This window comes from Syngnathus leptorhynchus, chromosome 4, assembly GCF_054491065.1.
Source record: "Syngnathus leptorhynchus isolate UIUO chromosome 4, UIUO_Slep, whole genome shotgun sequence".
Taxonomy (NCBI): Eukaryota; Metazoa; Chordata; class Actinopteri; order Syngnathiformes; family Syngnathidae; genus Syngnathus; species Syngnathus leptorhynchus.
In genome coordinates this window covers 9,167,026-9,182,339 of record NC_141198.1, presented here as the reverse complement: position 1 = coordinate 9,182,339, position 15,314 = coordinate 9,167,026, and the positions used below count along the sequence as shown (strand labels likewise).

The window sequence follows — 15,314 nt, the reverse complement described above, 5'->3', positions numbered from 1 at the left end:
AAACCATATTAAAAAATACTATTGCAACACTCAACGTATACATTGGGAAAAATAACAACCATTGTAACATTGTTTAAAAAGTATCATTAAAAGCTTGTTTCCAAAGTGCTTTGACAGACAATATAATCCATATAACAAAAATAGTCTACTATAAAGAGTCACTATATTTTGCGGAGAAAAAAACACACAAAACTTCAGAAACCAATGCAATAATCCAAATGACACCAAAATGGATTCTGAAAGATGATAAAAATAGGATACATTCACATTTTAAGACAAGAGAAAAGCAAAGACTTGAAACCAAAGTAGTTGTGAAAACACAATATTGAAAATTAAATAATTAACCAAAAGGAGAAAGATAAAACTAGAAATATTAAATATTACTTTTAAACAGTGATTACGCTCCAAGTCTGACAACGTAAATAAATTGAAATAAATAACGTTGAAATTTATTTATTGACAGGTCATCAACAGAATTAAAGGGTTGCCAGATTTGATCAACACCTCTCGTTTGATAACACCAGAAGGGGAGTTATCCTTTTCGTACCTGGCAACCTGGACGTGCACCGATGTAAACATGACAATCAGCGAGCGGGGACGACGGTGAGCTAGCGCTAGGCTAACCAACTTTTATGTTGTCAGTAAGATCGATCTACTCTCGGATACGTAATAAACTAACCAACAACAAAAAAGAGCGTCCGCAAGAGTTCACGAAGGTGACGTGCGTGTTTTAAAGCCATTCGCTTGGCTGACGGAGCTTCCCAGAATACAAGCTAATTGTAGCTAAGGCAATGTCACAGATGGTTTTAACAAGTTAGCGTACGCAAATAAAGCGAAGTAAAATTGCTAGCATGGACTAAACTTGATTTGAATAAAATAACATAGCATGACATCAGTATTCCACGCATTGTCATGCATGCAATGTTTTCTGTGGCTACCGTTAGCGATATTCCTGATGACCAGGGCTGGTAGATGAACTTGAATGTCACACTATATTAAGGCTTGCAGGATGGCTCAATGAAAATGTTCGCGTTATTAACCGTGAATGTCATACAATTTTACAATTTCAGGTTATTTGAGTCGGCCTTTTTATCTGCTCCTCCGGAGTCTAAACGATGACTACAACCTGACCGATGGACCACTGCACGCTTGGAGCAAGATCATGAATGACAAACTAGTCTTCTTGGGCCTGCTGTACTTTGTCCAGGGCATCCCATACGGCCTCCAATCTTCCCTGCTTCCCGTCTACCTGCGTGGAGCTGGCCATTCCCTGACACGCATTGGTTTCACCAAGATCCTCTATTTCCCATGGGTTCTCAAGGTGCTTTGGGCCCCTTTGGTAGACAGGATTGGCACCAAGCGGCGTTGGCTGGTGGCAACGGTCTCTGGACTGGCACTGACATGTCTCACCAGTTCTGCTCTGGCTCCAGAGATGCACATTTGGGGAGTAGCAGGAACCCTTCTTGCCATGAATACCCTGGCCTCTGTTCAAGATATTGCAGTGGATGGAGCGGCAGTTGGTCTGTTGAAAGGTCGCGGGGAGCTTGGGCTGGGCAACACAGCTCAGGTTGTGGGCTATAAAGCCGGATCGGTGTTCGCTGGAGGCGGACTGCTGGCTGTGATTGACGTGGCCGGGTGGAGCTGGATGTTTATGCTGCTGACGTTCGTGTATGCAGGCGTGGCCCTGTTTGTGTGGGGGGCTCCTGTGTTGGATGAGGATTCTCTGAGGAGCCAACAGGCAGATGGCAGCAGAAGAGGAGGACAGGGAGTTGATGCTTTGATGCCATGGAGGGTATGGAGGAAGTTGCTGGCTGTCCCAGGCACCGCTTGGACCGTTCTCTATGTACTCACATACAAATTGGGTGAGTTTGATGTTTGAACATGTGCACATATAGCTCATATATGTCAAAGTCATGACCCAGGGGTCCATATGTGGCCCACCTCAACATCCTTTGTGACCTGCTAAAGCAGGTTATGCACAACTATGTCAATTTTCTTCTTAAAACCTTACAATCAGACTGTGTGATGCTTTTTGGCATGCATACCAAGAAACCTGTTCCTATCATGTTGATAAACATATTTTTCGATAAATAATTTTTTTTCAGTACGAGTTAGATTGTAGATTGTTGATTGCATGTGTGTACCCAAAAAGTGTCTGATAAGTGTATTGCACAGATAAATGACAACAAAGTCAAATATATATTTATAGTGTGTATTGTTGTAATCATCAATACAAACGTTTGTTTTTTAAAGTGTTATATTTTTGTTTTATTCAGCAACAAAAAAAGAGTGTGAAAGTGAGTCTCCTCACAAACGCACACATATTTTCTGACTTAAACGTTAATGCACAACAGAGACGTACACTGACTGCTCTTGTGAATCCCAGGCAATGTACTTTTTAAAAAAAAATTGTTTTGGAAGGTATGCATGGATCAAACCCACCGCTAGATGTCACTGTTGGCGTGTCTATAATCGCATAGGAAAAAGTAGATGGTTAAATTATGGCTGAAAGAACCCACCTCACTGGTCAAGAGTTTGAATTAGGATGTATGGATTTAAATCAAGTAAATGTGTTCTCACTGCAAAACAATACAGCAGTGAGCATGTGTTTGTATTTAGATACTTTTTTTTTGTCAACAACATAGTTTTGGGGGGCAAATAAAATTTAAGAAAGTTTATGATTATTTCAGTCAGTGTGTGTGGGTGAAAAAGTATATAACTTTAGAAGCAAAAGAGGGATTACAGAAGGATTACAGTGTCTTTGTTTCATGCCGTTCCTAAACTGAAAAGCGAGAACGCTTCATTCTGCTGTGTGTTTGCGTGTGGGCGGTGGAAATGTAATTGTATGTGTCCATTTACATAGCATTCACTTATACACACACGTTAGAATGCTTTGGCCTTTTGTTTTGAAGTCATATGTGTGTTTTTGAGAGAGTGTTCCATAATCGGATGAGCCTCAACAGACGACACTACTAGACAGAATATAAGGCTGGCTGGAGCCCCTAATCTGTCTCGGGAGCAAACCCCCACCCTAAAGCACTCTCTCTGTCTCCCGAGCCCATGGGTGCAATCAGCCGCTTCTAATTTAGCTGTTTTCATCATTACTACTCTGCATTGCTGATTTATTGACATCGATATCACTTGTTTGCATTGCTCAACGCTAAAGTTTCCTCCTCATCTTTGCTTTGTATGTAATAGTTTGGGCCTCGGTGCTGCAATGTTCTTTCCAGTTAAAGACGGTTTTGTTTTTGTTGAAGCGATGTGGGCGTATGTTTGTTTGAGACCGGTGATCTCCCAGTCTGGACCCCCCCCTCACACCCCCAATCGTCTTTGTTGGCACACAAATACGAGACGATGCCCCTTTTTCTCATCTCTGCCTAATGAACTCTTGAGTTTGGTTGCCATTGAATGCAGTTTGAGCTGAAGTGTAACTTCTTGGTTATCAGTAACTACAGCCATGTCATGGGCATCTTGGCATCAGTGACAAGGGAAACAAGCAAAAACTATATAAGCTTATCTTTTTTATTTTTTATGACTTCATAAAAGTGAATGTGGCTTGATGGTTATTCGTCTATATGTGCCCTGCCATTGAGTGCAGAATTGTACACGGCCCCTTACCCAGTCAAGCACCATTGAAAAGTGACCTCCCCCAATTTAATTTGCGGTCTGAATGAAGTGGGCAAATCTTCCTAGAAATGGCATCAAATCGGTATTAGCGTCCACCCTGGACTGTTTCCACAGACATGCTTTCGGAGCGGATGCTTGTGGGGGAGGAGAAGAACTTATGGCGACAGGAGGATATTTTCCAGAAGGCAAAAGGACTTGCAGGGATGGAAGGCTGATGGAAGGGATGAATTAATGAACAAGCACCACATGGTGCCCTGAGAGGGACAGAACAACATGAGCATAGAAATAAAACACATTTGGCAATGTTGAAGTTGAATGTTGAACTTTGTTGGTGCATCTCGTCCTTACTTCATTGACCATATTTCATAGAATAAAAACGGTTTTATTTGAATGCCACAAGAAAATACTTTTTTTTTATTCAATGAACACTCGAGTGGCCGTTATTGATTGTGTTGGCCCCCCAAAAATGCAGCAATGCTGTGTTTTTCAGGGCTTGCCTCTCTATTTTATTTTTCTGCAATTGAATGTTGAAGCTGTATTTATATATATTTACATAATATGTCTTATCTGCATTTTTGGGAGCAGATAGTGTGTGCAGTTACATTTGAACCACTTTCTTAAAGATCCATTATTGACCAAAATTGTTATTTACGGTTTTATTACTCAGTTCGTGCCGGTTCAAATAATCTATCCATTTGTAATAAATACAGACATTGATTCAGGTGAAAGAGGGTCTCTAAGTTCCCACTTAGCAGAAGTGTGATGTCTTTTTATACTGTTTATATCATCCTCTCATAGAGGTCGACTTGCACTTCTTTACAAATGTACTTTGTGCACCTCCTCAATCTGCGGCAGAACTGAAGCAAATCAGTTTCTTCTTCCACTATGTCAAGGACTATCAGCACACATCTCGCAAATGACAAGAGGAAGAAGAGGAGCCGCTTGGATCGGCTTTGTTCACACCCACAACAGCGCCTTTTTCGAAACGCACCATGCTTGGTCTGTAAAAATACATTTGTTAGAAGAGTTAGAACTCCATGACATCTGTACCAATAGTTATTCTTCAAACTAATATAGGTAGAATATTTTGAAAATGATTTTTGCCCAGGTTGTAAAATGCTTTGTTTCCAAAGCTCTGAGAAATCCCTGTCTCTGCAGGTTTTTTTTACCTTAGCTACAACATGGACCTGAGAATTTGACCTCACTGTCCCCGCCGACCTCTCACCCTCATCTCGCCTTGATCCTACCCTGATCCCTCTCCACACCCAACCCCCATGCATGACATATAAACAGTATATTGTACAAACATGTGTGCACATCTCATGTCACAACACATGGGATAAAGGTTTAGTGTCATGTTTTCTTTTTTTTTTTTTTGTCAGCCTGTTTATTAGGTAAGCCGGGTTTCCGTAAAAGGTGATTCTGTAACAATCTCAAGAGTTATGTGGGCTTTGTGGTGGAACACGTGCTCTCAGAAAATTATTTTTGTTATGAACACCAGTCGAACTAATCACAGGAAGCGCTTCACCTCCTGTATGCACCATTTATGTGTTATAAAACTGTTCTTTTTCTGGTTTGGTGACTGGTGAATGAGTATTGACTTTGAGCTCTCAAAATAAACTGCAGGGGGCTCACAGGGTCTCAATAATATGTAATGTGTCATAAAAATCGGTCTGCTAGTTGAGCAAGTACACCAGACAGTTAATGAGTTGATGTATCCATGTTCTGATCCACTGGAGGTCTTACATTGTAAGTTATGCCATTTAATTAAGACAATAATATTTGGACACCAAATGACTATTTTACATAACCTCAACCCTTCCCAACCTTTACTCAATTAAATATTCTACAAAGGAAAAATATTTAAGGTAATCTTCAGACCAATGAATGGATTTTTTTTCCAAATATTAATTCATCCATTATGGTCATTGCAAAATTTGATGCCAGAAAAAAGCAGCGAGCGGAGCAAAAAAAAAAAAGACTTGGTGAAACTAGTCAAGGTAAAAAAAGAACCTAACTGATGTCATACTCTATATCAGCAACTCCCACAAACGCTGTCTAATGAGTCCATATTTCAAATTGTCTTTGGAAATCAACCATTCATTATTATACTGTACTATATACAGTACATTGTGACCAATGGTGTCAAAAGCTTTAAACTCCAATAATGTCACTCGGATAAAGCGTTTCAATACACTCGCCTCAATCTGTGTGTCACTTCCCTTTTCAATATGAAATAGTTTTCTTACTCTCAGTATATTTTTGTGGCATCTGTCTCTAATGTAAACACAAACAGTACAGTTTCTTTGAGCCTGACATCCTCCTCTGTTTCCTCCTCACTAACCTCGTAACGATATGTGTGTTGTTGTGCCCCTCGACCCCCACCTCTGCTCTTGCTTTGTCGCTGTCTCCATCTCCTTTCTCGCTAGTCATATTTAACTCGCATTTGGCGGAAATAAATGCATCACGATTGTCATTTCCTGCTTTCTATCAGCTTCTTTGTTGCCCCCCCACCCCACCTACATTTATCTTTTGTTCCCATTGTTTCTCTCATTTTATTCATTCTGATGACTTTCTCTTGGTTTATTTCTTTTTTTTCCTGCCACACTATTTTTGTTGCCTCCTCATTGATTCTGTCCTTTCCCCCCTTTCTTTCGCCTCTGCTCTGTTTGTTTAATCTTTGCACATCTAATGAAATCCCTGCTGAAATGGACAATCGTTGCTTTGAGAATATTAATAGAATGGAATAATCAGCTCGGGTGTGTTTGTCAGCACCCCCCCCCCCAACCCACATCTTTTAAAGAAATAATTAGTTGAATGCGGGACTATGGAAGCTCTGAGCCCTGAGCTCAACAACAGACAAACATGTAGAGGAACACGTGTAAACAACCCTGGCATTATGGGTATGACTGCTAGTTACCACTTAGAGTGATCAATGTTGGACTGATGAATTGAAAAAAACAAATGCCTACCTCCTGAATTTGTAATTATTTTAGCACATTTGTATTATGTAGCCAATTTCTCACTCCAAGAAATGGTCAAAAGTGTGCCCTCTCAACTCAGCAACTAAACGATTTAATCAAGTTCATCGACAACTACAATCGAGTAATCGTTGAGGGAGAATTTAAAATTGAACTTAAATTTGTCCTTATCCTGCAATGTCAGCTTATCAACAGTATTTTTCTTTAATGTTTGTGGTTCATCTTTAATTGTTTATTAAAACAAGACATTTGCAAACACTTCCTTGTAGTTTGGGGAAACCAAAAGTGAACCAGCAACGGAATCAGTTTCAAATTTATTATGAGTACAACAGCCTAGTTAACCCCAAATGTCTTCATGCGTCCTTCCCATATGTGCCACGTTTTATCTTTTTGTTTCTCTCTGTCAATTAGGCAAAAATCAGCCACTACATAAAAAAAAATATATATATAGCCACTAGGATCTTGTATTTGCTTAATATCACAGAACCCAACTTTATTCATTCTTTTGTTTTATAATTATTTTGTTAAACCAAATAATGGCGCATGAGATTTTCCCCAAAGGATTAACTTAGTGCTTAATCAAACGATTACTTTTAGAATTGCCTCTGCACAGTGTTTGACCCCCCACAGTGTTTGTATATAGTGACTACCGGCTATAATAAGTGTGTAAACTGCCAGCAGGGAAAGATGAGTGACAGAAGTCTAAGAAAGACACATGTTAGCAGCACAACAAATCCACATTTCCTTCTCCACATTTCTTTTTGTTGGTTCGTCACACCCCTGTTCAAGCTGTGACACACTCACTCTGTTCCCGCGCTCGCGATCATTGGGAGCGTCTCGGATTTTTTATTTTTTTTCCCCGTGCAGTCTGTTTCATGTGTCTCTCTTCCTCTTTCTCTATTTTTGTTTGTCTCCTGGCTGACTGAGTGAGCGAGTCGCTGGTTGTGTTGTGCGTCTTTGACAGCAACCTGGGAGCCAAGCTGTCACTCATGCAGCTCCTTGGTCCCACTGTCTTTCTGAAGTCAGTCTCCATTAATATAATAATGGCGTGTAGTCGGCACCACTGAATATTTTACTGTAATGTTCAGCAGAACATTACCCCCGCACTCAACACCACACAGAAGTGTGACTGCCTGACAGAAACTTTTTATTTTGACTGAAAGGTCTGTCTGATCTCTGCGTCATCTTGGAAGTTCTGGGGGTTTTGTTGTGTTATCCTTTTGGTGCGTTCGGAAAAGTGCTAGGCCTCTGTTTGATAGTGACTGAGGGTATTCTTCTTCTTGTCAGCCATCTATTATTGACACTTTCCAGGAATAGGCCGAGGTGCACCGCATGCCGGTTCGGTGTATGCGATTTTTGTAGTCATCATCTCTTGTTTTGTTCACTCTTTCAGGCTTAACAACTTGGAATAACATTCTCATTGCAACTGACTGACTCTTTATGGAGATGGTTTACATGTTTCGTGTTCTTCAAACATTTAAAGATTGAAACGTGCTTATTATTCAGTAGTCAACTGAATCTAACGTATTTTTTTTTTTGTCTTCTATTTGTCCATCCGCAACATCCTCCCCTCACCCCTAATTTCCTTGTGTACAGGCGAGCAGGGTGCAGTCACCATGTTTCCCTTGTTTCTGCTGGATCACCACATGACCGCCAGGGAGCTGGGCTTCTGGAACGGCGTCATCGCCATGGGCTTCTCCATCTGTGGCTCATCACTGGGAGGCTTACTGCTTGCTCAGTTCAGGTAACCTTCTTCAACATATGTGTCATTTGCTATCAAGACAAAGCTCATTTGTATTTCGTTTGAAGTACAAGACCACACGCTCCTTGGCCCTAAAATGTATTCATTGCAGCAATATAGTTGTTCTGTGTAAATTGGTTTTAATTTCATAATCTTAATTTTATACATAAAACCGGATGAGTTGTCCTTTGAAAGAAATAACTATCATTTTGTTCTTAACTTTTTTTCTTCCTTTTAAGTTGTTTTTGAGGACACAACTCACTCTGGTGCCTGCTGTCTGTTTCACTACAATTTCTATGACGCTCTCCTGTGTGTGTGTGTGTGTGTGTGTATTCGCGTACTGGCTCAGTATGTTCTGTAATTTAAGTAAACATAGCCTTGTTGGAGAACTCAGGGAACCCCCTCGTGTGGTGTGGGAACAGCATGAATAGCAAATTATGCCCACAAACATATGTGTACATGTGCAAATATACACACAACTCATCAGGGTGCGCACACACAATGTTTATCTTCATTTTGAATATACTTACCAACATAGAGGCCAAATTTGAGAGTTTTTCCTCCCTCGTTATTGGCGTTAGGAAAGCTCCAATTCTTGGACATCAGAAGGATTCACCTGAGAGATTATCTTGTGGTGTGGACAGTTTTTCTTCCCCGATTTGCACAGATAAAGGTTGCCATGGACAATTACAAGTCTTAAACCTGGTCAATGTTTATGATAGCGTGATAGAGTCGGGCTGAATCTCACTGACTGTGTGATTGAAAGATGTCCCCATTAGGAAGCAATTTGAAGTTGGCGGACACAAAAAGAGGAGCAACCTTTTGAGTATTTGGCTCATATATGACAGACATTGATGTTATATACGACCATATAGTATTTAACTGTATTTACACATTGACAGTTTAGACGGGTGTAAAAACAGTTCAACCAAGTTAAACATGACCCAGATTCAAATGAAACAATCTGCAATTATATTAAAGAATATAATCTCCCTACTTTGTGCAAACAGTTTGGTTCAAGTCAAACAATCTTTTTGGAGAGCGTTAAGATATCCCCAAATGCAATAAACGATTTAACTGCCAGCAAGGTCTGACAGGCCATAGAAGTGACTTCATTTTTTATTTGATGCAATATAAAATGATATTTACTGACATCCTAGATGTTTTTTCTCTCCCTTAGATCATCATGCACATACCAACACACACACACACACACACACACACACACACACACACACACACACACACACACACACACACACACACACACACACACACACACACACACACACACACACACACACACACACACACACACACACACACACACACACAGTCTGTTTGAGTGGCAGGTATCCCCTGAGTGATTGGCACTGTTAATCCTTGATGTCAAAAAGCAGTGTGGGTTCATGTGCATGCGTGTTTGTGTGTGTATATTAACAGTGATTAATTATCGTCCCCATGCTGGGGTTCTCGTTAGCTTATTGATTACGTCATGAACCAAAACCACAGGGGGATGATTTTCTTGCTCTAACAGCGACTCAATTAGTGTCTGGGGACTTGTTTACTTAAGCAACGATGTGTGTGCTTACGCGTGCGTGCGTGTGTACGTGCATTCCAGTGTGTATGTAAGACACGGAGAGAAACCGAGAATGTCTTGTCACTGTCAAGACAAAGCAAAAAAAAATGTTTTTCTGATCTCTGCATCATTTATTTGTCTCTCCTTAGCATCGGCGCGCTGATGCGACGCGTGTTTGTCTTGCGGACCATCAGCATGGTCTTCCAGAGCTCCTTACTCACGGTGCTGGAACCATCGCCGCTCATGAAAGGTGAGACAATACAGTCAAATATTTTTGCCCATGCTTGAGGAAAAAAAAAAGGGTTGGCACTAATTGTGTCATCTTAATTCTCTCTGGTTGGCTTCCAATCTTTAAATTGGATGTGTTGTTCTGGAGTAGCTGTGGTGCATTTAAAAACATGTAGAATGATGGGAAAAATGATGACACAAATGTTTTACCCCCATTTTCTTTCTTTTTTTTAGGTTAAATCCGAATTAAAAAGGCTCTTATATAACACAATAGATAAGTTGAGTCTCAAATGAATTCAAGTTGAAAATAGTTTTATGCAACAGTAATGTTGATATTAATTCCTTCCAAGGGGCACAATGTAAAATATGATGGTAATAACTGTCTATAGGACAAACATAAGTAGTATAAGAAAAATAAAAGTCATATACATTATTCAAAGGAGGTTGGTGTTCTGTCTCCAGAGAGCCATTCAGTCGTTATTGCCTGAATGACACGTGATTGAGTCGCGCAGTTCATCTCAAAGCATTTGGGAATTAGATGAGCGCCATTCTTCTCCGCAAGTTGTCTGTTCCTCATTTCAGCCGCTCAGACTGAAGTGAAGGCCTCCCCCCCGCTCTTTAAAGCCAAAAAGAAAAAAAAAAATCTGGGAAAATGGAACCAGAAAGAAAAGGGGAAAACATTCAGTTTCGGAATTTTCAATATTACATGATAACCTTCTACTTCCACGGCTCCAGTCTGATTGTTGTGTGTGTGTGTGTGTGTGTGTGTGTGTGTGTGTCTTGTGTGATTGAAGAGTCTTATTGTGCACAAACTCTGGCAGCTTGAGTGAATAATTCAGCATTCGCAGGAGCAGTGACAGATCAGCTCTGTGGTTCCTCTGTGTTTCTCACCGACACCTCTCTGCGCTTTCCCTTGGAGGATACACTACATGTGTTTTGGGGACAAATCAGGGGGTGGGGTAGAGGGGGTGAACGTCGGCAGCGAGAAGATAGTTTTCAGCAGCGTGCTTTAAGTTCGACGAGAGGTGTCGTCACGGGCGGGCTAAAGATGATCTTTCTGTAGTTGCCTTGCCACTTTGTAAATGTTGTCTCCCTCAGGTATGGCCGTTTTGAGTATGAGCGTTCAACACTTCCTGGGTGGTCTGATCACCACGCTCACTTTCACTACCATGATGCATTGCACTCAAAGGGCTGAGGAGAGCATTCAGGTAAGAGTCGCACCAGTTCACCTCCAGTCGACAATTTGATCTCTTCTTTGTTTCTTTGCACTTTACCCACGCATCGTCGATCTCAGTTTAATTGTGCTGCTTTGGGACGTTAGTTGACTTCCTGCAACAACTAAAGGGAGGTAGTCGGGCAATTCCTGCCCGAGAGCAGCGGACCCCCTGTCACTTGTCATCAGCTGTTTCCACCTGGAAAATTTCCAAAAATCAGAGAAGACCCAATTTCTATTCAGTACTTCCTTTCTCTTTGACCCTGCCACCCCGCCCGTTCTGTTTTTGTCTCCCTCCTCACTGGAAGAGTCCCCTTCCCCTTCAAACCACCTCACTCCATTTCTTTGTCATTCTCTGGTCCTTTAAGTGCTCTCTTTTCCATTCTGACTTTTTCCCGCTTCTCTTTCGTCTTCTCCTCTTTGACATAACTCCTTTTGTCCTCGTCGTAACTGGGCCATCATTGCCTGGAGGTGATCCTTGTCATAGCGCAGCCATTCACTCAGTCAATCTCAAGGTGACAAATTATCATTTTAATTGCTTTAAGTGCAGAAGAAAGGCAGAATTAAAAACGAGGGCAAAAAAATCACAGGCCCTTTTGCTGACATAAGGATTGCAAGAAAAAAATCAACACAAATTTGATCATTTAAAAGGTTCTCATGACACACACACACTGCTTTTTTCGCCCGACCCTGTGTGTGTGCATGCCCACAGTAAAGGTGTACAGTATGTGCCTGTTTTTCAAGGTACAGCTATCCAGTGACTGAAAGCTGATCGTGTGAGTGCCTGTTAATGATCCCCAGGAGAAAGAAACCAAATCTGTGAAACAAGTTGCTTGGAATAAAGGAATGCCACTTAGATGTGGTCACACAAGCTCCTCGGTGTGCTTGGTCACTCTAAGCTCATCACCAAGTCACTTCATGATCTCCTTTGCAGTGATAAAGTGGCGACGGATGGAACTGCTCTACTATGGCTGATGTGTTTTATTATGATAAAAGAACAATACCCCTATTTACAATAGGCCTATGTGGTACAGCATTTCAAGTGTATTCTCGAATGAAATATGTGAAAGAAACTGCTCGATATTTATTGGTATTCTGCCCTTAGAAGGGTTTTGCTAACTGCAGAGTGCTTGGAAAGAAAGGGAAAACTGGAAGAGATTAGGTAATATCTGTTATTCGCACTCTATCCTGAAAGCCTCAAGGCTAAGATCAGATCCTTTTCTTAGTTGGCTTCCATCCATCATCGCAGTCCATGATCTCACTCTCTTCCCTTGGTGCTTTTTTATCCATTGTCGCTCCCTTTGTACTTTGTTTTGTCATCATCTTACTAGCAACTTGAAAAAAAAGTCACATTTGTCATTGACAACTTTGTGTGTGTGACTACAACTAACAATCATTGTAATAACTAAATCAATTGTCGCTTTCTTTTACAATTAGTAAATGACTCAGATTTTAAAAAAAAATCTATCCTCAATTGTTTGATCTTGATCAATGTATTTTTCCTCTCCCTACTCACGGTATACATTTTGCTCTTATCTTGACTCAATATTTTAGGCGACCCACTACAGTTTCCTGGCAACTCTGGAAGTGTTGGGAAAACTGATGTTCAGCGCTTTGGCCGGGGGTGTGGTGGATTGCTTCGGCTTCCAAGTAGCCTTCCTCTTCTTCCTTACCCTCTCCGCTGGGACAGCATTGCACGTATGGACGGCCACTTTTACTGGTGCTCTCAGGGAACACCAACTCAAAGAGCAGCCCAAATGAATATCAAGCTCCGGACTATAAAATCTTAGGCTAGAAGTCCACACGTATAACAGGTATCTTTAAATACCCTCTGGTGTTCTGACATAAAAAAAAATATGCACGTCCACACACAGTGTGCGCACAAATGCAATTCCTGCCTGGACTGTAATATTTTGCAGTTAAGGTAAAATAGTGCCACAATGAGTGTGCAAAAAAAAGCTCCTTGGTTGTGTACCTGTGTTCATGTGGATATTAAAAGGAGCACGTAAAGTCTTAACATAACTTTAGACATTGTTGCGAGCAGCTAAACAACCTAATACTAAAAATAAGCTTATTATTGTTCCATCAAGAGAATGATCATATATGATCATATATTAGGTGTGCTACAAATCACTAAGAAATTAGGATTTCAATTCCTCTTCAAAAAAAATTACAATTTGCTGTAGTGCGATAAAACTCGGAACAGCATCCAGTTTGATGCTTGATGAGCGAGCCGATTTTGTGCCGGGGGTGGCACGTAGTCCCACGACGCTCACTGTGCCGACACTTGAGATCTAGCACATTAAAGCTGTTTTTAATCATGCCATCTATTTGAATGTTCTTAAACCAATAAGAACTTTAGACAAAAGCAATATCACAAGCTAACCTTCAGATGCTTACTGTACATGCAATGTATATGGAGAAATGTCATTCTCGTGAATTTTATGGTTTACAGATTTAACTGAGACGCATGAGTACTACCTCGTATCAACAACGTACGGTAGGACACACCAAATGTAAACTCTTGCCGCCGTGCTTAAGATTTAGTCTTAATAGACGCACAATAGTATTAATCAACAAAGCAGCAACTATCCAGCAGAGTTTTATAAATTGCCGAGATGATGTTAAAAAGGAGGATTGCTTTTAGAAGAGGAGGTTGAGGAATCATATTGGGCCCTCATAGGTTAGCAGTAGTGCTCTTTAAATGCTGTATAAGCTTCCTCCCGTAGCAAAGCTCAGCCTTATATGCTGCATGGTGCCATTTTATCTCGGTTTTCCAATGGGAAGGAAAGAAACGTGAAAATTCATCGCAATAAGCCTGTTCTTTGAAACTTGAAAGATCAGTGCCACATACGATACTACAGTATTTTGTATTTGTGAATACGTTTCAGAAATAGTGTGCACTGTAAAGTACTGTATGTCCTATCACATATACTGTAACTCTCCATGACACTGTATACAAGCAATCCTGATTAAGTCAGATGTTTTCCTCAATAGATTCTAAAATGCAATTGAATGTATCATATGAAAGTTAGTCTTAAGTAAAGCCAGAATTCATGAAAACAAACACATGCTTCTCCAAATCAAATGTATGTCTACAAAGGAGTATTAGATCCACACTGAAAAGAAATATACAGAGAAATTGTCACAATTACGAGGCAAAACAATCATATGAGGAAATGTGAATACAGTCAAAATCTACAAAAAGTACAACTGCAATGGCCTGGTTTGTTCTTTTTATAATTCACAGGCGTTTTTAACAAATAAGAAATACATGACAGGGCTGCAAGGTGGTCGAATGGTTAGCACATTCGCATCACAGGCTGGATGTTCGGATCGGGACTGTCTATACTGGAGATGTAGTTTCTTTTCATTGTGGCTCTCATACTCCATTGATGTCACACTTGACATATTAATTCCTGGTGTAGTTCAGTTGTCATCATCTGACTAAATCACCTGTCGCAAAGCACATCTCTTATCTCAACGACTGTGAGATTTGCACTAAAAATAAAGCTGCTGGGTCAATTGCAGGTCTGTGGTCTTTTGTGTGTGTGTGTGTGTGTGTGTGTGTGTGTGTGTGTGTGTGTGTGTGTGTTTATGTGTCTGTGCGTGCCTGTTGTCAATGGCATTTTCTACTCTCGGGGTCGGGGGTTCCTGGGCGGTATTCGGGGGAGAAGTCTTGCTTTGAAAATGCAACATTGCTCATAGCAACAGAAGACTATAGACTCTGCACTGTGGCTGGCTGAGGGCTATAAGGATGAATAGGTCCTGTGTCACAGTATCCACGTCCCATGCAGCTCTAATGACACAACAAACGCTCTAAAGGGGGATTAGGCCGGCTTACACGGCCCCTCAATGCACCTCCACTTTAGACCTTCTCACCAAGTCTCATTATACTGCAGTTGTGTTTGTATAGCGAGATGGATGGATGGATGATGCAGGTCC

At 40.9% G+C, this 15,314-nt stretch overlaps 1 protein-coding gene across 2 annotated transcripts; it reads left to right on the top strand.

Moving 5' to 3' along the window:
* The first annotated feature begins 255 nt into the window (after nucleotides 1-255).
* slc33a2 (solute carrier family 33 member 2) lies at nucleotides 256-14,884 on the top strand. Of its 2 annotated transcripts, none has more exons than XM_085909501.1 (6): nucleotides 256-716; nucleotides 1,071-1,862; nucleotides 8,205-8,352; nucleotides 10,078-10,178; nucleotides 11,255-11,364; nucleotides 12,924-14,884. In XM_085909501.1, the coding sequence occupies exons 2-6, from the start codon at nucleotides 1,163-1,165 to the stop codon at nucleotides 13,128-13,130; spliced, it is 1,266 nt and encodes a 421-aa protein (XP_085765627.1). In that variant the 5' UTR covers nucleotides 256-716; nucleotides 1,071-1,162; the 3' UTR covers nucleotides 13,131-14,884. The 2 variants fall into 2 exon arrangements, with proteins under 2 accessions (XP_085765627.1, XP_085765625.1); XM_085909499.1 differs by having other exon boundaries at nucleotides 257-603.
* Nucleotides 14,885-15,314: the final 430 nt, after the last annotated feature.

Bases quoted from the DNA above. Each gene is read 5' to 3' on its own strand.
- slc33a2 (XM_085909501.1), top strand. From the start codon at position 1,163: ATGAATGACAAACTAGTCTTCTTGGGCCTGCTGTACTTTGTCCAGGGC. The intron at 1,863-8,204 runs GTGAGTTTGATG...CCTTGTGTACAG, and splicing joins TGTACTCACATACAAATTGG to GCGAGCAGGGTGCAGTCACC. The intron at 8,353-10,077 runs GTAACCTTCTTC...GTCTCTCCTTAG, and splicing joins TTACTGCTTGCTCAGTTCAG to CATCGGCGCGCTGATGCGAC.